The 22,693-nt window shown below is 47.0% G+C and overlaps 1 protein-coding gene across 4 annotated transcripts in view; it reads left to right on the top strand.

Annotated features, from left to right (window-relative positions):
- arhgap31 (Rho GTPase activating protein 31) overlaps positions 1-22,693 on the top strand; it is a 133,148-nt gene that overhangs the window by 102,595 nt on the left and 7,860 nt on the right. For 2 of the 4 annotated variants that reach the window (XM_038802387.1, XM_038802385.1), the window contains exons 7-10: positions 2,411-2,609; positions 12,812-12,936; positions 17,100-17,159; positions 20,880-21,500. In XM_038802387.1, the coding sequence (XP_038658315.1) occupies positions 2,411-2,609; positions 12,812-12,936; positions 17,100-17,159; positions 20,880-21,500 (1,005 nt within the window). Of the gene's footprint in view, positions 1-2,410; positions 2,610-12,474; positions 12,556-12,811; positions 12,937-17,099; positions 17,160-20,879; positions 21,501-22,693 lie in introns of those variants that run through there. The other 2 variants (XM_038802386.1, XM_038802388.1) reach the window with 2 other exon arrangements.

Raw genomic sequence — 22,693 nt, 5'->3', positions numbered from 1 at the left:
ACCATTTGCGTTTTGTTTAGTGCCCATCTGTTTCTGCTAACAGTCCCAGTAGAGCCTAAAAATCCGGCCCTAGGTCTCCACTCCCAACCCACATCAACCTTGACTGATCGGTGGCTGAGTGTGTCATGTGATGGATCATTCAGCCCTAGTCCCTGCTGAATTGCCTGATTGCTATCAGAACAAGTAAAAAAGAGATTGCATTTCTACTTTGCCTTATCATATCCTCAAGGGTCCCAAAGCACTTTGCTGCCAATTAATTATCTTTGAAATGCAGTCACTGTGAAATAACAAGTGGGAAAGTAGAGATGTTGCAGTTAGCTGTATGTGTACTAGTCAGGGTGAAAAGAAAAGCCAGGGCTTTTATCGATCCCACTCCTGTTTATCCAATGACTCATGTGGAAACACTACAGCCCCAATATTTATGAGGAGGCTGAGTGGGGTGTATGGGGAATCATAGTGTGTATGGAATGTAGAACTGCAGGGAAGCTGGACGTCCGGCTATCTTTAACAATAGGACCCCCTCACTGAGATGCTTCTTCCCCATTCCCAGCTAGCCAGATTGAGATGTTGGCTGTCTGCCACATGGGATGGCTGTAGACAGGGAGACATGAGGAGGGAGGGAGAGATGGCAGAGTGGCTGGTTGTGGCTGGCAATTAAAGGCCAAGTGGGAGATCAGAGTTTGTGGGAAGATAGAAGGTTGGGGAAAATTTGAAAGGCCCGGGGATAGGATGGTGCTTTGGGGTGAAATTGGATCCCAGTGGGAGGGGGACCAATTGCAGGAAGAGAAACAGGCTAGCTTGTGATGTAGAGCACTCCAGCTCCCCCTCACACAAGCACTACTGGAAATTAAGGCACTGCTTTTTGGAGTTCTGCCTCTTCCAGCTGCTGGGCTTTCTGAGCCCTGATCCGCCAGACTTGCATTTAAAACTGTGGTAACATTTGAAGCAGCAGCCTCATTAAAGATATATATTGCCAACCTACCTCTCAACACCATGTTAGTTCCCTGTCTGGAAGTGAACACATTGGAGACTGGTTTCAAAATTTGAAATTTTAACTTCCCCCTCTTCCACAATTCCTGAGGGTTTAACATGAACTCCAATGGCCCTGATATTGTGGGAAACTGATATACAAATGCTTTAAACATCTGTCTGAAAATCCTCGGCACTATTCTAAATGGATCAAGACCTCTATTAAGCTAGACGTTTCACATGAACACACTACATTCATATCCCATGGCATCATTTTATGTCTTATGTAAACCCTCTGCTATTCATCTATGGATACTGGGTGACTGGAGGATTACACAGGGCTGTGATGCCCCTGCTGGCCCAATAACCCACCATAATGTTCAGACTCAACAACGAAGAAGGGGAAAATGGCTGAGATGTCAGAGAGGCACAGACACCAATGGTACCTTACTCCAGTCTGAATCACCACTTTCAGGAGATGAGGAAATTGGGAAAGGATGGAAGCTTTAAATAAATTAGAATATGTTGACTTTGAAAGTGAAATTGGAACTTCATCTGGCATTTGAAATTTAATAAGAATAACCTCTCCATTCAAATATTCTGTGCTGAAATTGAAACGCCAACCAAGGAAATAAGACCATCTTAAATTGTACTTGGTGTTTAAAGGGACCTTGCTTTATGAAATTAGTGGAATGCATCCTGGGCACATGGTTATATATTATAAAAAAGAAGAAATTTGCATTTATATAGGGTTTTCCATGACCTCATAGTGTGCCAAAATTCTTCATGACCAATGAAGTAGTTCTAAAGTGTCAGCAGTGGTCTACCAGTGTTGTCAGAAGATGTGCGGGTTAGGTGGATTGGCCATACTAAATTGCCCTGAGTGTCCAAAAAAGGTTAAGTGGGGTTACTGGGTTACGGGGATAGGGTGGAGGTCTGGGCTTAAGTAGGGTGCTCTTTCCAAGGGCCAGTGCAGACTCAATAGGCCGAATGGCCTCCTTCTGCACTGTAAATTCTATGATCTATGAACAAAGGAAATATGACAGCCATATTGTGCACAGCAAGCTCCCACAAACAGCAATGAAATAATAACCATGTAATATGCTGTAATGATTTTGTCTGAGGGATAACAATGGGCCCGGACACTGGGAAAATTTTGTTTCCCTTCTTCAAATCGTGCTCTGGAATCTTATGGGGCCAGTTGATTGAGCAGACAGGGCATCTAGTTTTCATGATTCATATGGTCGAATGGAACTAGGAATATTCAAATTTACCACCAAGGCATAAGGTGTTGTTTTAAATGGTTATTGTGATTCTCATCTAAATTCAAAATGTTGGTGCTTCCAGACAGTATATTTACACTGGATATGAACAAACAGCAGGCACAAGGAGTGTACATCTTGTAAACATTATTACTCTTTATTATGATTTACCCCCACAGCACACAATCCTATTGCTAAATGCAAGTCACTTCCTATTGTATCGCCATCGATGAAGCTTTTAACCTTAGAGGAGGCCCAGGCCAGGACTCTGAGACCAGACCATCCTGCACGTCTTGAAAAATTGCACTCTGCTCCTATGGACACCGGACCGGCTGCTGGGACTATTTATCACACAGTCATTGAACTGCCAGATTCTAGGTATCACACTTGTCAAGTGCTATTGCTTTCATACCACAGTCCACATACCTAGACAGAATTTAACTGCTCTTCTTTGTAATGGGACAGGTTGGCTGACTGATCGAAAGGGAGCGGGGTGGGAGAGGGGAGTTGGGGGGAGAGTGGAATGCTGGTGACACAGGTTTCTTTATGGTTGGATTTGAGTGAGGGCTTTGGTGATGACAATTTTGGGTGGGCCTGTAACCAAGGCGGGCTTAGGGTCAGCTGGATCTCCTCATGCTGTGATATGGCAGATCCTAATAGGGGGGGGGGGGGGGGGGGGGGGGGGGGGGGGGTTGGCGGCGTGTGGGGGGGGGGTGGTCAGAGAATCCCTGTCAGGGTGGTCATGTAGAATGTGGGGGGGTTAAATGATCTAGTACAGTGATCCTGAGTGTTCACCCACTTAAATAACTTGTAATATTCTTGCAGGAGACACATTTGAAGGTTACCGATCAAACGAGACCAAGGAAGGGATGAGTGGGGCAGACATTTCATTCAAATTTTGATACGAAGTCGAGAGGGGTAGCAATGTTACTTTACTGCAGCCAGTATTGTAACGGATCCTGGGGGGCAATTGGTGCTGGTGTGTGGGGTTATGGCGGGAGTGCCGGTAATTTTAGTTAACATATATGCTCCAATTTTATTAAAAAGATATTGGCGGCCATCCCTGATCTTGACTCTCATCGGTTGATCATGGGGGGGGGGGGGGGGGGGGGGGGGGGGGAATGACCTCAATCGCCTATTGGACCTGAAGATGCACCAGTCGAACCCCAAGTCCTTTGTAACTTCAAGGATGGCAAAAGAGTTAGCAGTGTTTATGGAGGGAGCAGATGGGAGGTGGACCTGTGGAGGTTTAGTCATCTGAGAGAGAGGGAGCTTTCCTTCTTCTCCCATGTGCATCGGGTATACTCTCGAATAGACTTTTTTTGTGGTGGGGAAATCGGTACTCCCGGGGGTGTTGGGTGTTGAGTACACTGTGATAGTGATTTCAGAACATGCACCACATTATGTGGATGCAAGGCTGGAGACGGGTCACGCCGAGCACCCCCGCCCCGTGGCGGTTAGACATAGCGCTCCAGGCAGACAAGGAGGTCTGTGAGAAGGTAGCGTCGGCCATAGGGAACTATGTGGAGCTCAACCAGAATGGGAAACTCTCGTCCTCTATGTTCTTTGGAGGCGGACCAGCAATAAACCACAGCCGGACAAAAGAGCTGTTGGCAGAGAGAACAAGATTACAGATCTAATCTGATTTGGTGTCAACCAGGAAGGCAGTGAACAAACTGCACCTCTCATGGAAAGCATTCTATGGGTACGATTCTCTCAAAAGGGAACAAAGTCCCTTAGCGAGTGTGTTTGGCCACATGTTTCCCAGCACTCTCAGTGCTGATAAACACATGGCTTTTCGAGGATCTGAATGGGGAACGCATGGCCGAGGCCACATATAGCCACGTTTTTAAAGGGGATCACCGCTCGTTGAAACTCCCCATTGTAGCGAGAGGGAAGGATACCATTTTAAAATGGCACCCCGATCTCCAAGGCACCTAAACAATCCCCAACCTCCTCCTCCCCCCCCTCCCCCAGCCAAACGCAATATCTCTGCTCCCCCCAACATCCATAACCAGGCAACCACGGCCTGATCATGTGTGTACAGGAATGGCAGCTTGGCAGTGCCCATGCCAGCTGGCAGTACACCTGGGCACCTTGGCTGTGTCAGGTTGGCAACAAGTGGCACTGCCAGGGTACCCAGGTGGCACCAGCAATGCCAGGGCATCACCCTGCCCAACGTTCATGCAGCTGAGGGCCTCCAATCCCCTGACAGGCCCCAACAGGTGCCATTCTGTCTGGTCCCCTTTTGTGGGAACGGCACTCGCCCAAGGTCTCGGAGGTAAACGGATTGAATCCCAAAGCCTCAGGTACCTCGGGAATCTGCACATTAGAGTTAGGCTTATTGCCTCGCTCGAATGTGCAAATGTGCTAAAATGTGATCCCGCCCATTGTGGACAGGATTCACATCACGACGTCTCGCGAGATTGTGTTGAATCTCGTGAGGTGTTGTGAGCCACATAGATCCTGGGAAAAGCAGCTTGCTGCAGTGCAGCATGGCCGTTGGATCGCATATGGGGAGAAGGTCAGCTGTCTATTGGTTCACCAGCTGAGGCAACAGGCAGCTGCACGGGAGATCGCTCAGGTTAAGGACAAGGGGGGAGGGCTGGTGACGGATCCAGAAAACATTAATGGCACAGCTGAGGCATTTTATGGGGGCAGAATAGGTCTGAGCCCACAAAGGGAGATGGAGCAGATTTTAGACTTCCTGGTGGTGGTGAGGGAACAGGGGTTGGAGGCACTGTCGGGGTTAGCAGAGGTTATGAAGAATCAGTTTCATGCAGTTGGGAAAGGCACTGGGTTGGGATGGTTTCCCAGTGGAATTCTCTGTCACGGGGGGGGGGGGGGGGGGGGGGGGGGGGAGCCGCTGGCCACATTTGGCGCAGGTGTTGATCTCCCTGATCCCAAAGAAGGACAAGGATCCGGTGGAGTGTGGGTCTTATAGGCCTATTTCTTTACTGAATATCGATGCGAAGGTGCTAGCTGAGGATTTGGCAAAATGTCTGGTGGGTTGTTTGTCGGAGGTGGTTTCCGAGGACCAGACTGGGTTTGTTAAGGGGCGACAGTTGTCAGCCAATGTCAGGCGACTCTTGAACGTGGTCATGTCCCCATCTCAGGGAAAGGTACCTTCAGAAATCATCTCCATGGATGCAGAGAAAGCTTTTGATCGGGTGGAGTGGGGTCACCCCTTTGAGGTTCTGGGTTGGTTCAGATTTGGGTCAACGTTTATCTCCTGGGTGAGGCGAGTGGACTAACGCGGTAAACTCAGGGTATTTCCGGCTGTACAGGAGCACGAGACAGGGATGTCTGTTGTCCCCATTGTTGTTCGCACTAGCAATTGAATCCTTTACCATTGCACTTAGGTCTTCGAGAGAGTGGAGAGGTATTTGAGAGGGGGAAAGCTATATAGGGTGTCCCTTTGTGCAGATGACCTGTTGTACGTTTCTGACCCTCTATCCCGTGTGGGGAAGATAATGGAATTATTGAGGAAGTTTGAATCCTTCTGAGGGTACAAAATAAATGAGAGCAAGAGCAAAATATTTCCTGTAAACCCTCTAGTAGGTGAGCAGATTTGGGATTTGGGTTCAAGCTGGCCAAGTCGGAATTTAGATATCTTGGGATTCATTTGGCTCATGATTGGGCTCTGCTTCACAAATTGAACTTGCTCAGTCTGGTGGAGGGAGTGAAAGGGAATTTGAAGCGATGGGATGCCCTCCCGCTTTCCTTGGCGGGGAGAGTACAGACGATCAAAATATCATCTGGAATTAATTCAGGCAACATTTTAGATTAAGAAGCATGTGTGTACTGTCGCCAACCTGCGGTAACCGTAGAAATGCACGGCCTGGGATAGATGCAACAAACAGGGTTTGGAAGAAGGAGAGGATTGAGAGGTTTAGAGTTCTGTTTGTGGAGGGTAGGTTTGTGGGACTCAAGGAGTTGAAGGAAACTTCATCTCCTGAGGGGGAGTGAATTTAGATATATGCAAGTGTGGGACTTTGTTCGCAAAGTACTCTCTTCGTTTCCCCAGTAGCCGAGACATACACTTTTGGATAAGGTGATGTCTCGTGATGAGCTGGGGGATGGGAAGATCTCAGACATATATGGGTGTTGCTGGAGACGAGGATGGCTTCTTTAGAAGAGATATAGGGGAAGTGGGAAGATGAATTGGGCTTTCAGGCTGGAGGGAGGGGCCTAGAGTGAGATTTTGTATAGGGTAAATCCTACTTCCTCTTGCACCAGGCTGAGCCTGATACAATTTAAAGTAGTCCATTGGGCACACATGACTAGAGTGCACATGAGTGGGTTCTTCCCTGATGTGGAGGATAGATGTGAGCGGTGTTTATGAGGACAGGCGAACTATTCGCACATGTTCTGGTCCTTTCCAAAGTTGGTTGAGTCCTGAGTCTTGGGGGGCGATTCTCCGAGCCCCGCGCCGGGCCGGAGAATCGGCGCAACCGCGCCACGACGCCCTGACGCCGGCGCGCGATTCTCCGAGGTGCGGAGAATCGGCGCCATTTGCGCCGCCGCGTTTGGTGCAGCGCCGGCCATAGGTCTCTGAATCGGCGGGACCGCCGATTCTCCGGCCCAAATGGGCCGAGCGACCGCGCGGATATGACAGAGTCCCGCTGGTGCCGTTCACCCCTGGTCGCTGCCGGCAGGAACTCTGCGAGAACAGTCGGGGGGCGGCCTGTGGGTGGGAGAGGGACACCCCTTTATTGGGGGGGGGGGGGGGGGGCGTCCGATGGGGTCTGGCCCGCGATCGGGCCCACCGATCGGCGGGCCGGCCTCTCCATTTGGCGTTGCAAAAGGAGGCTGGAGTGGCGTGAACCGCTCCAGCACCAGGAGGCCAGAATCAGTCGTACCAGAGCCCTGTTCACGCCGTCATGAAACACGACAACGTTCACGACGGCGCGAACACTTGGGCTCCATATCGGAGAATCGCCATCTTGTTCTTTGAGACCATGTCGCTGATTCTGGGGGTTAGGTTGGAACCGTACCCACTGGTGGCGACCTTTGGGGAATCGGACTTGCCGGAGCTGCTGGAGGGGAAGAGGGCCAATGCCTTGGCCTTCACCTCTCTTGTTGCCCGGCGGCGAGTCCTTCTTGGATGGAGGTCGGCGGTGCCACCTGGGGCCTCGGCATGGTTGGGGCACATGGCAGAATTTCTGCAACTTGAAAAGATTAAATATGCCATTCGGGGGCTGGAGGATGGGTTTTGCCCTTGGTGTAAACCGTTCATCGCTGTCTTTAAACATCTGTTTGTGGCCAGCAATTGTGGAGGGGTTGGTGTGGGGTAGGATGGAGGGGCGAGTCTGTCGGGGGAGGGGGATTGGTGTTTGGAGCTTGGGGCTCTGGGTTATAATAATTAGGTTGTGAAAACAAAAAATGACAAACTGTAATATATTTGAGTGTTTTTTTATAAGTTTGTGACTTTTTTTTGCATTGTTCGGAATAAAAAATATATTTTTTTAAATAATTTAGTTTTCCTCCAAGTACCTCCCACATTATATGTTCTCACCAGACATCCTTTCATTACTTAGTTTTTCTAAAATATATGCTCTGGAGGGTGGTTTTACTTAAATCTGTTACCACTTTATTATTTTTAACTTTAAAAATTATTTGAAGTTGGTTAATGCTGTGCGGTGTCACACATAGAGCAGCAAGTTGCTGGATTCAATTCCAAGAGATGGTCACATCTCAGCACCAGTGGGGCAGGGGTGAGAAATAATAACCAGTGCCAGTACCAAGCAAACACTTGGTTTTCAGCAATGTTTTAGAAGAGGAGAGTAGAGTGAAGAGACAGAGAGGTTTAGTGAGGGAATTCCAGAGCTCTGTGAGGCCAACCATGACCACCAATGATTGGGTTAAGAAAGTGGACAACAAGGCAGATTTGGAGGACCACAGAGTTTTCAGAGCATAGTGGGTCTGACTACGATTATCGAGATAGGGACTAGTGAGGCCAAAAAATGAACTGAACATGAGGATGAAAATCAAATTACCTAACAGCACTCTTCTATGTTATCAGGGGGCAGGACGGTGACGCAGTGGGTTAGTCCTGCTGCCTCACGGTGCCGAGGTCCCAGGTTCGATCCCGCCCCTGGGCCACTGTCCGTGTGGAGTTTGCACATTTTCCCCGTGTCTGCGTGGGTTTTGCCCCCACAACCCAGAAGATGTGCAGGGTAGGTGGATTGGTCATGCTAAATTGCCCCTTAATTGGAAAAAATGAATTGGGTACTCTAAATTGAAGGCAAACATAGTATCATGTTTACACTGAGGGTAATTAGAATGTGGAATTCACTGCTAGAGAAGTTCATAAAATCTTTCAAAAGACAAATAAACAGCTGCTTGGGAAAGATAAAAAAAACAGGTACTAGAGTGTAAGTAAACAAGGAGACTCATCATAGAATAAAACCATAGAATTTCTACAGTGCAGAAGGAGACCATTTGGCCCATCAAGTCTGCCCCTAGTCCAAAGATGTGTAGGTTAGGTGGATTGGGCATGATAAATTGCCCTTGGTGTCCAAAATGTTAGGGTGGGTTACAGGGTTACGGGGATAGGATAGAGGCCGGGGCTTAAGCAGCGTGCTCTTTCCAAGGCCAGTGCAGACTTGATGGGCCAAATGGCCTCCTTCTGCATTGTAGGGATTCTATGATCTATGACCGACCCTCTGAAAGTGCACCCTACCTGGGCCCACTCCCCTGTCCTATCCCTGTAACCCCAGCTAACCTGCACGTGTTATGGACACTAAGGGACAATTTAGCATTCTGGTTGATATTTCCTCAAAGACTTGTTGGAGGAAATATACAGCCTTCCTCTGTGCTATAACACTCAATGGGCGCTATTCTCCCAAAAGGGAACAAAGTCCCCTTGCGAGTGCGTTTAGCCGCCTGTTCCCGGTACTTGCAGTGCCGAGAAACACATGGCTATTCAATGTGACTTGAATTGTATAAGGGGCCTGAACGGCAAATTGCGGCCGATCCGCACATAGCCCTGTTTTCTACAGTGGGGAGTTCCACTCGCTGGAACACCCATCGTAGCGAGAGATGGGGGCACCATTTTAAAATGGCAAGGGCCCCAAAATGATCCCCAGCCTCCCCCCCCCCCCCCCCACTCCAGCCCTAATGCACTATGGGAGGGTCAATGGCCTCCCCCCATACCCCCTCCCCCAAGACCCATGCTAGGCACCCCCAGCCCAATCACACACACACAAAAAATGTCAGCAGGCACCTTGGCAGTGCTAACCTGGCACCACCTATGCCAGCTGGCAGTATCACCTGGACAGTATCAGGCTGACATCCAGGTGGAACTGACAAGGTGCCAGGCTGGCACTGCCAGCATTCCCAGGTGGCACTGCCAGGCCACCACCCTGGTCACAGGGAATGCAATCCCCTGGGAGACCCCATGAAAGCCATTCTGTCTAGTCCCCGTTTGTCAAGACCAGTGCTGAACGGCACTTGCCCAAGGCCTCTAAGGCAAACAGGATGAACCCCAAAATCTCAGGTACCTTGGGAATTTTCACATCAGAGTGAGGCAACTGCCTCGCTCTAATATGCAGATTTGCCAAAACGTGATCCCACCCACAATGGGCAGGATTCACATTGCAGCATCTCTTGAGATCATGTTGAATCTCACAAGATGTTGCAAGCCAGGTAGATCCCGGAACTGCTTTCACCGGCCACGCTTCACCATGGCGAGCTGCTTTTCCAGCGCAGTGTCGCCATTGGATCACGCCCAATGATATAACATGCTAATCAGCATTTAGCTTTGTTGCTTAATTACCCTGACAAGCAATCTAACTCCCTTTGATATTCACCTGGAACTGGGAGAGGCAACAAGTGTTTTGCAAACGCACATGTTGGAGTTGGGGGATTACCGTTTTGGGTGGCAGCAACCCATTTTAGATATTGGGGCTGTGTCTGGCCTGGGATTGGGTGCAGCTTCATAATCTGAACTTTACGAGTCTGGTTGGGAGGGTGAAAGTCGATTTATTGAGGTAGGACAGTCTTCCCCTGTCACTGGCAGGTCGGGTGGAGCCAGTTTAAGATGAACATTTTGCCGCGGTTTTTATTCTTGTTTCAGAGACTGCCGGTCTTTTTGCCAAAGTTGTTTCTTAAGGAGGTGGACAGGTTAGTTTCTTTGTTTGTTTGGGCAGGGAAGGTGGCCAAGGCAAGGAAGGCGGCACTTCTGAGGGGGCGGCAGTTGGGGGTGGGGGGGTTGGGCCTTCTGAACTTGTTATATTACTACTGACAGCAAAGACGGAGAAGGTGCGGGACTGGAGTAGGGACATGGAAGCATTATGGTGAGAATATCAGCCATTATCTCATTGAATGGTGGAGCAGGCTCGAGGGGCCAGATGGCCTACTCCTGCTCCTAGTTCTTATGTTCTTTTTTTTTAATGGAGGGAGGTTCTTGTAGGGGTCAGAGTTGCAGGCACTGGCAACAGCAATGCTTATGTTTTCCCTAGGGAAGTATTTGGGAAGTCATGTGGTGGTTGCCATGATGAAGATTTGGAGGCAATTTAGGCAACACTTTAGGTTGGGAGCAGGGTCGAGATTGATGTTGATCTGGCGGCATGGATTTGAGCCAGGGAGGATGGGAAGGTTTTGGGGATGGGAAGAGAAAGGAGTGAAGAATTGAAGGTCTGTGTTTGAAGAGGAGGAGCTGAGGGGGAAGTTTGGGTTTCTGCATGAGGAGGGTTTTCGATATATGCAAGTGCGGAACTTGGCTAGAAAGGGATTTACGACTTTCCAATGGTGCCTGCCTCCTCATTGTTGGAAGAGGTGCTTTCAGTAATGGGATTGGAGGGTGGGGTCGTCTCAGCGATTTATGGGAGGATTTTGGAGGAAGGTAAAGTGTGTCTATGGAGGGGGTTAAAGCCAAGTAGGAAGAGAGTTTGGGAATGGGACTGGAGGAAGGACTGTGGTGTGAGGTTCTGCGGAGGGTGAATGCCTCAGCCTCAAGCATGAGGCTGGACTGATACAGTTGGAGGTGTTGCACAGGGCGATTTTGACGAAGTCAAGGATGAGCCGGCTGTTTAAGGGGGTAGAGGGTACTTGTGAACGGTATGGGAGGGGCCTGGCTAATCATGTGCACATTTACTGGTCCTGCCCTAAGTTGGAGAAATTTTGAGGGTCATTTTTCAGCACCATGTCGGTGATCCTGTATATAGATTTGGAGCTGGGTCCCCTGGGGGCCATATTTGGGATGGCGGACCTGCCGACAGGAAGGGGGACAGATGTTTTAGCCTTCGCCTCCTGATCACTCGCAGGTGGGTTGTGTTGGGGTGGAGATCCGCTTCTCCACCCTATGCCTTGGTGTGGCTGGATCTAATGGAGTCCTTACATCTTGAGAAGGTGAAACTTGCCCTAAGAGGGGGCAAATGAGTCGTTCCACAAGAGATGGTGTTTGTTTATTTTGCATTTTGGAGAGCTAGTTAGCGTCAACTGTTGGGGGGGGGGGGGGGGTGATTGGTGCAGTGTTTATTGTATTTGGGGGTGTAATGTTTTTGTTTTGTTTTGTAAAATGTTAAAATGCTAAAAATTTGAATTAAAATACTTTACAAAAAAAGAAAATGCATATGTTTCTGAACACCAAAGAAAAGAAAATACAAGTTGTTATTAGACAACAACTCTTGAACAGCTGACAGCTGAACATCAATTAAAGAGAATGATGCTGTTTAATTAAATAAGTTTGATCCAGTTTCAACTGAGCCATGCAGTTTAACATTCAGCCTTGACTGAGTTAACTGATTTCAGTTGATGTGCAAAGGAGGAGCTGTGCAATTGGCCGCAGCATCCCTGTGGGAGGAAGAGACGGGAAGACAATCAGCCATTGATCCTGATTATTATCCAACAGGGGAACCATTCATGGCAACTTAGAAGATTATCTCATTTATAACAACAGAAAGGTTTGCAGAATGTAGAAAAAACATCAAGGCTGCTGATTTGCTTAATAAATTGTGTTTTTCATTTTGCTAATTTGCAGTCTGAGGTTGTCCAGTTGTAATATCCCACACGGAACCTACAGGGTAGGAATGCTTATCTTCCCCGTGCTCCTTGCAGAGCACGAGCTCCCCTGCTAGGGGGTGGGGTATCTCAATTAACCCATGTATATAAGGTCGGTCAGTCAGGCACTGACAGAGGGAGAGGAACCCGATCGGGATCTTCTGGTTAATGTGTATATCGTTTATATAAATAAAATTATGTGGGTTCTGTTACTAATCAGTTCTGGAAGGTGGAATGAGGTTGTGCCTTTGGGGGCAATGCTGTACTTTGATAGCAGCAGGGATTTGATAGTCCTGCGGAGAGATAGTCCTGGGAAATGGTAATACTTTGTTAGGTGTTGTCATCTTCAAATCATCATGGTGGAAATGACAATGCACTAATTGACTGCACCATCATGTCACATATGGTGCGTGTATGTAACAATTATATTCTATTGATTTGGACTGTTCAAGCAACCTGGAATCCAGAACTGAGTTGAAATTGTGGATTTTGGCACAAGGTTTTCATATGTAATATAAGCTAGGCATGTTGTTTTGCCTGTGGTTGAACTGTAAGGACCCTGCCTCTTCTTCCAGGAGAAAACTTCCTGCAAAGACAAAGAAATGGAAATCCATATTTAACCTGGGACGATTAGGAAATGATTCGAAGGGTAAACTAAGCAGGAATGGCAGTGTGTTTGTGAGAGGACATCAATTTTCAGGTAAGGAGAATACTGACACCTGGTGGCAATCATTTTAGTGATCACAAGCCCTGGTTTCATCAAACATATTTTGGCAAAATAAAAGGAAGTTATGAGTGGAATTTGGAACCTTCGGTGTGAAAGAGGCATAAAACAGTAGCCAATCAGCTGCCGCATATAAATCCAACAAACTCTCTTTCTCCCATCATCCCCCTCGACTTACTCTTTTCATAGATTTCTGTAGAAGCACAGAGAATACGAGGACATTGCTCTGTTATGGAAAATGGCAGAACAAATAAGAATTGAACGTTCACAAGTACAAAGTGTTACATGCTCGGAGAAAACATAGCAGCATATGTATATATTGAAGGAAATAGATTTAGTACAGACAGATTTGAAAGTGGGCAATATGGAATCAGCTGACTGTTATACATCTCTCCCCACACTGGTTTCCATATGCATTTCAATGAGAGCTGTCTAGCAGATGACTGATTGATATTATCCATGGCGTACTATAGCCCAAAATCAAAATTACACACAATTATTTCTCATACCAAGACAATGCAAAAAGAAATCAAGCAGAATCTTGGGGTACATTGCTGGACTAGGGCAGTGTAAGTCTACAGAGATCTTGCTAAGGTTTTCTGATGGCCTGGTTAAGCCCAACAGATATGCAACTTTGGTTATCACACTCGAGAAATATGTGGCCATTGTTAAAGGTAGAGGGAAGAATGATCCTCAATATTAAGGTGATTAAACTATGGGAAAATAGAAACTTGAGGGAAGATTTATGGGTGATTGCATTGAGCCACATAATGCATTAAATAGCATAGATAAATTGAACACTGAGTAATACTTCAAGGTCTTCAAGTAAGGCTGTGGAATCAAAGACATTGTCAATAGTCAAAATGTAGTTTGACTTTAGCTTGGTAAGTTGGAGGGACGGTGGAATGAGTCGATAGGACAAATATCCACTTCCTGTCCTTTATTTTAATTGGGCTTTTAGTTGGCAAGTACCAGTGTAGGGAAAGTCTGGATGATGTGTGATATACATGTTAATAGTTGGTAAATGTCCAGTTAACCTTAATGATATGAGCTGATTGAACAATTGTGTAATTTACTTGTTGAAGAAAAATAGCATGGCCCGATTCTCCAAGCCCCGCGTCGGGCAGGAGAATTGACGCAACCATGCCACGATGCCCCAACGCCGGCGCGTGATTCTCCAAGGTGCGGAGAATAGGCGCCATTTGCACTGGTGCGTTTGAAGCGGCGCCAGCTGCGGGCCGCTGGAATCGGCGGGCTGCCGATTCTCCAGCCCGGATAGGCCCAGTGGCCGTGCGGAAACGGCAGAGTCCGGCTGGCACCGTTCACCCCGGACACTGCCGGCGGGAACTCTGTGCGAAGGATCGGGGTCGGCCCGTGGGGGGAGGGAAGGGGGGGGCTCCGTCCCCGGGGAGGGCTTCCAATGGGGTCTGGCCCGCGATCGGGGCCACCGATCGGCGGGCCGGCCTCTCTTTCCCCCCCCCCCCCCCCCCCCCAGGCCTACTTTGTTGCGTGGCCGGCCCCTGACCCCCACGCCATGTTGCGTAGGGGCTGGCGTGCTGAAGAAGTCCCCCGCGCATGCGTGGGTTGGCACGGCGCCCATCTGGCGCCAGGAAGGGTGGCTGGAGCGGCGTGAACCACGCCAGCACTCTGCTGGCCCCCTGTGGGGGACATAATCGGTCGTATTTAGAACAAAGGGGGAAGTAATTCTGCTTCAGTGAAGTAAAGTGAACTACAAAGTAGTGTGAGATCATAATTTCTATGTCTCACGGTAATCAAGGTTTACTGATTGAACTGTTTGAGGGAAAAGAGCACTTAACAAACTGAACCAAGCCTCATCTCGTCTAACTTGGTCCATTTTTGGAAAGATTGGAGAAATGCACATGAAATAAGTAAGGGCCTGGCACAGATCGCAAGGGAATTTTACTTTCAGCTGCTGGATCCCATGTTTATGCAAATCTAGATGGAGGAGTGTAAACAAATTCCCAGAAGTGAAGTGTAACTTCTGGGAATGACTGATGCCACTGAACCCAAGAACGTATTTAAATCAGATCCAAAATTGGAAGGATTTCATCAAATATTTCTACAGTTGTACACTTTGATACATAGAGGTACATTTTCCAAAGGGGAAACTGGCCATCCAACTTGCACAGAATTGTGTGTGTAAAAATAAAGCTATATCCAGCTTTCCTTTCTCAAATATGAAGAGCAGCAGTCAATGACCCAAGGCTCGAAGACCATTCTGGACTGACAAAAGGCTTCCTACATTTCCAGCTCCATTCCATTTAACCATATGTTTTCTCCAGGACCACATGCAAACCCTGCAGTCCATGAGGTCGTGGAAAAAGCACCTATGCCAGGTTTCTTGGGGAGCCTCTCCTCTATCATAAGGGCCTTCTTCCTGCTTCTCCTCTTCACTACACAACTAGGTGTTGATGGTCAGGAAAAAAGGAGAGCGCTACTTGTATAATTTTAATAATAATCACTTATTGTCACAAGTAGGCTTCAATGAAGTTACTGTGAAAAGCCGTAGTCACCACATTCCAGCACCTGTTCGGGGAGGCTGGTAGGGAAATATGTGCACTCATATACCAGAATATGCAATAGCCTTCAAATACAAACATGGGGAGGGATTCTCCGCAAAATGACGGGGTGGGCCACTCCGGCGCGGAGGAGTGGCGTGAACCATTCCGGCACCTTCAGGGGCTAGGCTGGCGCCGGAGTGTTTGGCGCCGCGTCAGCTGGCGCGGAAGAGCTTGGTGCCACGCCAACAGGCGCCGAAGGACCTCCACTGGCCAGCACAAGTTGGCCCATGCGCAGGAGCGCCAGCATGTGCTGGCGTCATCCCAGCGCAGCGCAGGGGGGTTCTTCTCCGCACCGGCCATGGCGGAGGTTGACAGCGGCCGGTGCAGAGAGAAAGAGTGCCCCCACGGCACAGGCCTGCCCGCGGTTCGGTGGGCCCCGATCGCGGGCCAGGCTACCGTGCGGGCACCCCCACGGGGCCAGATCCTCCCGCGCCCCCCGAGGACTTTGCAGGCCGCCCATGGAGCCAGGTCCCGCTGGTAAGGACCTGTTGTGATTTATGGCAGCGGGACCCGCCAAAAACGGGCGGCCACTCGGCCCACCACGGGCCGGAGAATCGCCAGGGGAGCCACTGCCAGCAGCCACCAACCAGCGCGCCGCGATTCCCGCCCCCGCCAAAACCCCGGCGCCGGAGAATTCGGCAGCCGGTGGAGTCGGGATTCACGCCGCGATTTTTTGACCCGGCGGAGGATCGGAGAAATCCGCCCATGAACACACTATGCAAACATTAATGTAACAATGTTTAAAGTATTTGTGTGTTTTTTCTTTCTCTTTTGTTTAATGGTGATATTAAGCCAATTTATTTCAGACATATTAATGTCTCTACCGTTGGAGATCCTGGTACTTCCACAAAACAATTTCAAGTCTAATTGTGGGCTGAAATAATATCAAATTGACAGAGCTGTATTCAATTGTAGCAAGGTGACTGGATTGTAAAGGTACTGCTGGAAATGTAACAATTTGCTACAGTGTATGCTGTTTTGATATTTCCTTATAATGATGCAGATTGTTTTCCTATCTGGAGTATGATTGTTTTTCATTCTGGCACAGAAGTCCTAGAACATTCCTGAAACCACAACAATATGACGTTTTCACAGGGTGTGCTGCCGGTGGGATGGAGGATCCCGCCAACGGAGAATCCCGCTGCAGGTTTCCCAGGAGAACTCCTATGTTCTTCTTCAACCAGTGCCAGCACCTACTGTGCATCCACCTGAATGGGCAGTTAATGCTGCGGCTTAACATCTCATCTGAGCAATGGATTATTGACAATGCAGCACTCCATCAGTACTGTGCTGAGGTTTCAGCTTCTATGCTCAAGTCTCTGAACTAACACGCTTCTGCTGCAAAGATTCCACGCATCAAGCCTAGGCTGACAGCAAATGGTTACAATCCAATGTTGTGGTACAGGGCATGGGCATAAATGACCAAGCTTTGTTCAAAGTGTATAAAGTTGGAACAGATCATTAGGTCTTAGTCTTGTTACTCTCGCCCCAGTTTTATTATTCCAACCATATTCCTCACTGACCAGATCTCTATTCTATTTCCTTGTGTTCAAACAGAGAAGGCAATCATGCGACCTGCTAAGAGCATGGAGTCCCTTTGTTCTTTGTCAACAGAAGGTAAGACATTCTATCCATTGTGTTATTTCACATTCTCATATATTTGAAGGAAAATGGAGTGTAAATTGAACACTCCAACACTCCAATAGCTTCAATTCAGCCTGAAATCAGCAGTGTTATAAAAGGCAATACACCAGATTAATATAACCATAAGTTCTTAGCACTGCAAAGTGAGAACACACTGGGAGAGTTTTCCACTCTGCATGACATCACCCCAAGACCATTACAGCTTTACTGGCAGATTACCTGCAATGGGAGACAATAAAAAGGAGTCATTGTGAAGATCCTGCATTTAAAAAGATAAACAAAGAATTCTGAATCATCTTGGCATCCTTTTCTAAGAAGTGTCTCATCTACTCCTATTGAATCTTCTTCCATTTGTGAACACCAGTGGTATAATTCAGCGTACTGGTATATTTAAATTGCTGAGCTGGGGAATACAAAGGAAGAAAATTAACATTAGAAGAAGCACAGAAAATTCATCCCATCTTTTCCTGTCAGGTTGAAGAGCTGTCACATCTGCCATTATGTTTTCTGCATTTGCCATTTAAACAAAAATTGTAGGAAGTATGGTCAAAGTGTTTAAAAAAAGAAGAAACCAATGTTAAACTTAATTATAATTGTCGCTTCCCTGTAGCTTAATGGGTAATTGAAACAATGATGGGATACTCAGTCATAGATAGATCCAAGATTTGTACTCGGCCATGTGATCTCATCAACAGCTACAATGGGTTTCCCGAGCTCAGTTAGCTGGTTCATGATGCAGAGCGGCATCAACAGCTGAGGTTCAATTCCTGTACCAGCTGAAGTTATTCATGAAGGCCCCACCTGCTCAACCTTGCCCCTCACCTGAGGTGTGATGACCCTCAGCTAAATCAGCATCAGTCAGCTCTCAAAAGGGGAGAGCAGGCTGTGGGGGCATTTTGAGTTTTACCTTGTGGCATGAATAGAAACATTTCCCTGGTTCGCCGCTCTTGACTGGGGACCCCTGTTGAAGAGACCTGCCTTCCATTAACGTGTGAGGACAAGATTGTCTTTGAACTCGGATGCCTCCCACTTAAAAATAAATCAATTTGATCAAGAGATTGTAATGTAAATTCCAGTGGAGAGATAAAGGCAGACTAATTCAATTCATTACATTTTTTATTCATTCATGGGATGTGGGTATTGTTGGATGGACAAGCATTTATTGTCCAACCCAAATACTCTTGAACTGAAGGCCATTTCAGAGGGCATTTGAGAGTCAACCACATTGCTGTGGGTCTGGAGTCAGGCATGTAGACCAGACAAGGACCATAGATTTCCTTCCCCAAAGAGGCATTAATGAACCAGATGGATTTTACCACTTTTAATTTTGATTAAATTCAAATTTGGTGGGATTTAAACCCGGAACACCAGAGCATTACCCTGGATCTTTGGATTACTAATCCAGTGCCAACACCATTATACCATTGCCTCCCCCAACTATTTGGAGATAATAAAACTCACACCAGTTCCTCATTCGCAATATCCATTTAAATTTTACTTGTAATCCTTAGTAATCATGGAATTGAAGTAATCTTTTGATTGAAACTAACCCCTATACTTGAGTAGCACCTTTCCCTTTACCACCACTACCATGACATTTAGATTTCTTAATAAAAGTTTATATCTGGCATTAATTCAGTTTCTGTGGCTGCAATATTTTGTATTTAATGAAATGAGTAATTCCGTATTTTTGGCAGAGGGTGTGAAATATTCTTCCTTGCCACGTATCAGGCTAGATTAAATAGAAAACTAAACAACTACAAATTGGCCTCAAAAAATAGGCTTCCAGTGTCAGTGCGGGCTAATGTTTGGGGGTTGGTGGGAGGATGGGATCGTTGTTATTGTTATGGGGATTGACATATTTGTTGCTCATTATTGTTTATTGTTGGTGGGTGTAAATGTGGGAGAAAATGTGAAAAAGGAGAATAAAAAAATGTTTTTTTAAAAAGAAGTGGAATATGCTAATTCTGTCCATCTCCATTTCCCTACAAATCAGATAGGTGCTGAGACTGGAAAAATTGAGGTTAATAGGAATGTGTAACACCATTTGATCCAACCTACCTTATTCATCCAGCATAATGAAAGCCCTTTCATTATATTATCCAATTGTTTCTTGAAAGGCTCTAGGATTGTTGTCCCTACCATTCTACTTCGAAGTTTGTTCCTGTGCTACACATTCCATGTGAAGAATACAGCCTGACATATGTCCTAAATTTGCTTTTCACCAATTCAAATTTGAGCTTCCTTGCTTCCCGAGACTTATCTTGTCTACAATGTTCGCACCCTTGCGCCAATTATTTTTAGGTATAAAGCCCATTTTCTACTGGCAACTCCACCTGACACTAAAAATAATTCTAGTCTCTTCTCTGCATTGCTTTGAGGAATTATATATCTCTCTTTGTCTTGATGATCAAAAGAGAACCCATGGTGTAGCCTGACTGTGTCCGAGTTCTGTCCAGCTTTAAAACGGCATATTCTGAATTTAAACTCCGCAGGTTTGGCATTCAGTTCAACATTCTCTTTTACATTTGTACGTTGTACCACAGCAACTGGATGGGAGTTGGTTAAAAGCTGTGGAGCACTTTTAAACTGTTCCTTAGCTACTTTCAACTATTCATTAAGTTCAAATAACTCTCCTTTATTTTCCCAATGCACTATTTTACACTTGGCTCAATTGCGATAATGTACAACAACTTCTCTCTCTCTCTCTCTCCTGCATTTTTTAAAAACCTACTTCTTTGACCACACATTCCACCTTCTGACCTAAATTCGCCTGTGTCTTGGGTCATATTTTGTTTTGAAGCATCTTGGCATGTTTTATTCGGTTAAGGCACTTTATAAATGTAAGTTGTTGTTATATGGCACAGTGATTAGCACCGTTGCTCTCAACACCAGAGGCCCAGGTTCGATTCCCAGCTTGGGTTACTGTCTGTGCGGAGTCTGCACGTTCATGCGTGTCTGCGTGGGTTTCCTCCGGGTGCTCCGGTTTCCTCCCACAAGTCCCGAAAGACGTGCTTGTTAGGTGAATTGGACATTCTGAATTCTCCCTCAGTATGCCCGAATAGGTGCCGGAGTGTGGCGACTAGGGAATTTTCACAGTTACTTAATTGCAGTGTTAATGTAAGCCTACTGTGACACCAGTAAAGATTATTTTTATTTAGAGCAACACGGTGGTGCAGTGGTTAGCATTAGGACTGCGGCGCTGAGAACCCAGATTCGAATACCGGCCCTGGGTCACTGTCCGTGTGGAGTTTGCACATTCTCCCGTGTCTGCATGGGTTTCACCCCCACAACCCAAAGATGTGCTGATTTGGTGGATTGGCCACGCTAAATTGCCCCTTAATTGGGAAAAAAAAATAATTGGGTACTCTAAAAAAAATTTTAAAGATTATTATTATTTATCATCATAAAACATCCCAAGCTGCAGATAGGCAACTAATCGGAGAAAACTGGATGTGAATTTGTTACATGTACCAGCTTTAACAAAATGAGGGTAATGCCCCACAATAAGTCCTCTCCCTGCTCTCTTGATCAGGGAACAGCTCATGGTCTGAGAAGAATTGAGTAAGTTGCTTCCAAACCAGAAGAGGGTGAAATGGAAAGTAGTCCAGACCCTTTAACATAAAGTTCAAAATCTAATTTGTACAGCGTTTTACTTCAAACCTTCTTAAATATTTCATTTCTGTTTCTTAGATGACGACAAAGGACATCGATTTAAACATGCTGCAGTTCTCGGAGGAAATCTTTCACCAACACTGAAATCACATACACTTGGCTCAGGAAGTTCATACAGTCTAGGTAGGAGGCACAGTGATTGGGATCAGGAAGATCTCATTGGTGCTATTGGAGGATGTGCCAGTAATGTTGGTCACGAAACATCTGCCAAGGAACGAAAACCATTCAGGTCACAACCGGAGCAGCTGAAGGTTTTTTGTGGAGATTCCTTCAACAAATCAGAACCAACATCGCCAAAAACGAGGCGGTTGTTTTATTCAACAAATCCCATTGATTCTTCAACAAAATCTAACTTCCCAGGTAACCTGTTTCCCCTTGAAGCATCACCGCAACATCACAGAAAGCCAATGGCATTGAATATTTCTGAGCCTTTCTCTGTGTCTGTGCCATTACACATCTCAGGAATGATCAACACCAGCACCACACCCTGTAGGGAAGCACAAGATCTAAAAGATGCGGGTCTGGAAAAATCAGCAAATGGAACATCACAAGATGAAAGCAGTACTGTACCCATAACCGTGGAAGGGGAAGGAGATCCTCCCAGTGAGCAGTCCAATAGAGAAAGATGTGAACTGACTGGTATGTTCCACACTCTGAATGTATACTCTGTTTCTCCTGCTGAGTATGAATATGATTTGTTTAGTATGTAGTATGTTAGTCGGGGCAGCACGGTAGCATGGTGGTTAGCATAAATGCTTCACAGCTCCAGGGTCCCAGGTTCGATTCCCGGCTGGGTCACTGTCTGTGCGGAGTCTGCACGTCCTCCCCGTGTGTGCGTGGGTTTCCTCCGGGTGCTCCGGTTTCCTCCCACAGTCCAAAGATGTGCGGGTTAGGTGGATTGGCCATGCTAAATTGCCCGTAGTGTCCTAAAAAGTAAGGTTAAGGGGGGGTTGTTGGGTTACGGGTATAGGGTGGATACGTGGGTTTGAGTAGGGTGATCATTGCTCGGCACAACATCGAGGGCCGAAGGGCCTGTTCTGTGCTGTACTGTTCTATGTTCTATGTGTTTAACACCTCATTTATGAACTCTTGTGTTAGCTTCAAGTCAAGTGTTAAGAAATTGGCTACATTTGTTTATTTTCTGCAGTCGGTCAACTTTAGTATTTTAAATTGTTTCATAGTTGTATCGCATGTTAAAATCAGTTTGGTTAAACCTGAAATACACAGATATGTAAAGCTAACTCTTGATAAATGCCATCAGTGATTAAGCATGGTAATAAACTGTACATATTAAGAATAGATCCATCTTTATCCCCTATATATTTCCCTTATGTGAACAGATTGGTTGATAATTACGGTGAGACCTGAAGGTTTCAGTGCCTCGGAGAGAAATTAATCTTGTGTTTACTCCGATTGTTAAGCAGTGATCAGTCAGAAAGAGACCATGGCCTGGATTCTCTGATTTTGAGGCTATGTCTCCACACCGGCATGAGAACAGTGGCGTTTTACGCCAGAAAAATGATGTAACACGGCCACCAATTCTCCGTGTAGCTGGGGCTAACATGCCAGCAGTATGGAGAATCCAGCTCTAGCTGCCGATACGGCCTAGTGAATTGCCGGGTCCATGGCCGCCGATGTGCAAGGTGGCAGCCTGCAGCGGCTGCACCATGCTACATGGCGGAGGCCGCTCACGGACCCGGCCTGCGAAATAGTGCCCCCCCTTTATCTGGCCAGGGCGCCCCAGACCACCCTCCCACACCCCAACCACTGATAAAGTACCCCCATGCCCACTGATCGGCCCTCCGCCAACTGAGTCTGTCGACTTCCCGACG

Source organism: Scyliorhinus canicula, chromosome 7, assembly GCF_902713615.1.
Source record: "Scyliorhinus canicula chromosome 7, sScyCan1.1, whole genome shotgun sequence".
NCBI lineage: Eukaryota > Metazoa > Chordata > Chondrichthyes > Carcharhiniformes > Scyliorhinidae > Scyliorhinus > Scyliorhinus canicula.
The sequence above is the reverse complement of the archived record's forward strand: the minus strand, read 5'-3'. Positions and strand labels throughout refer to the sequence as shown.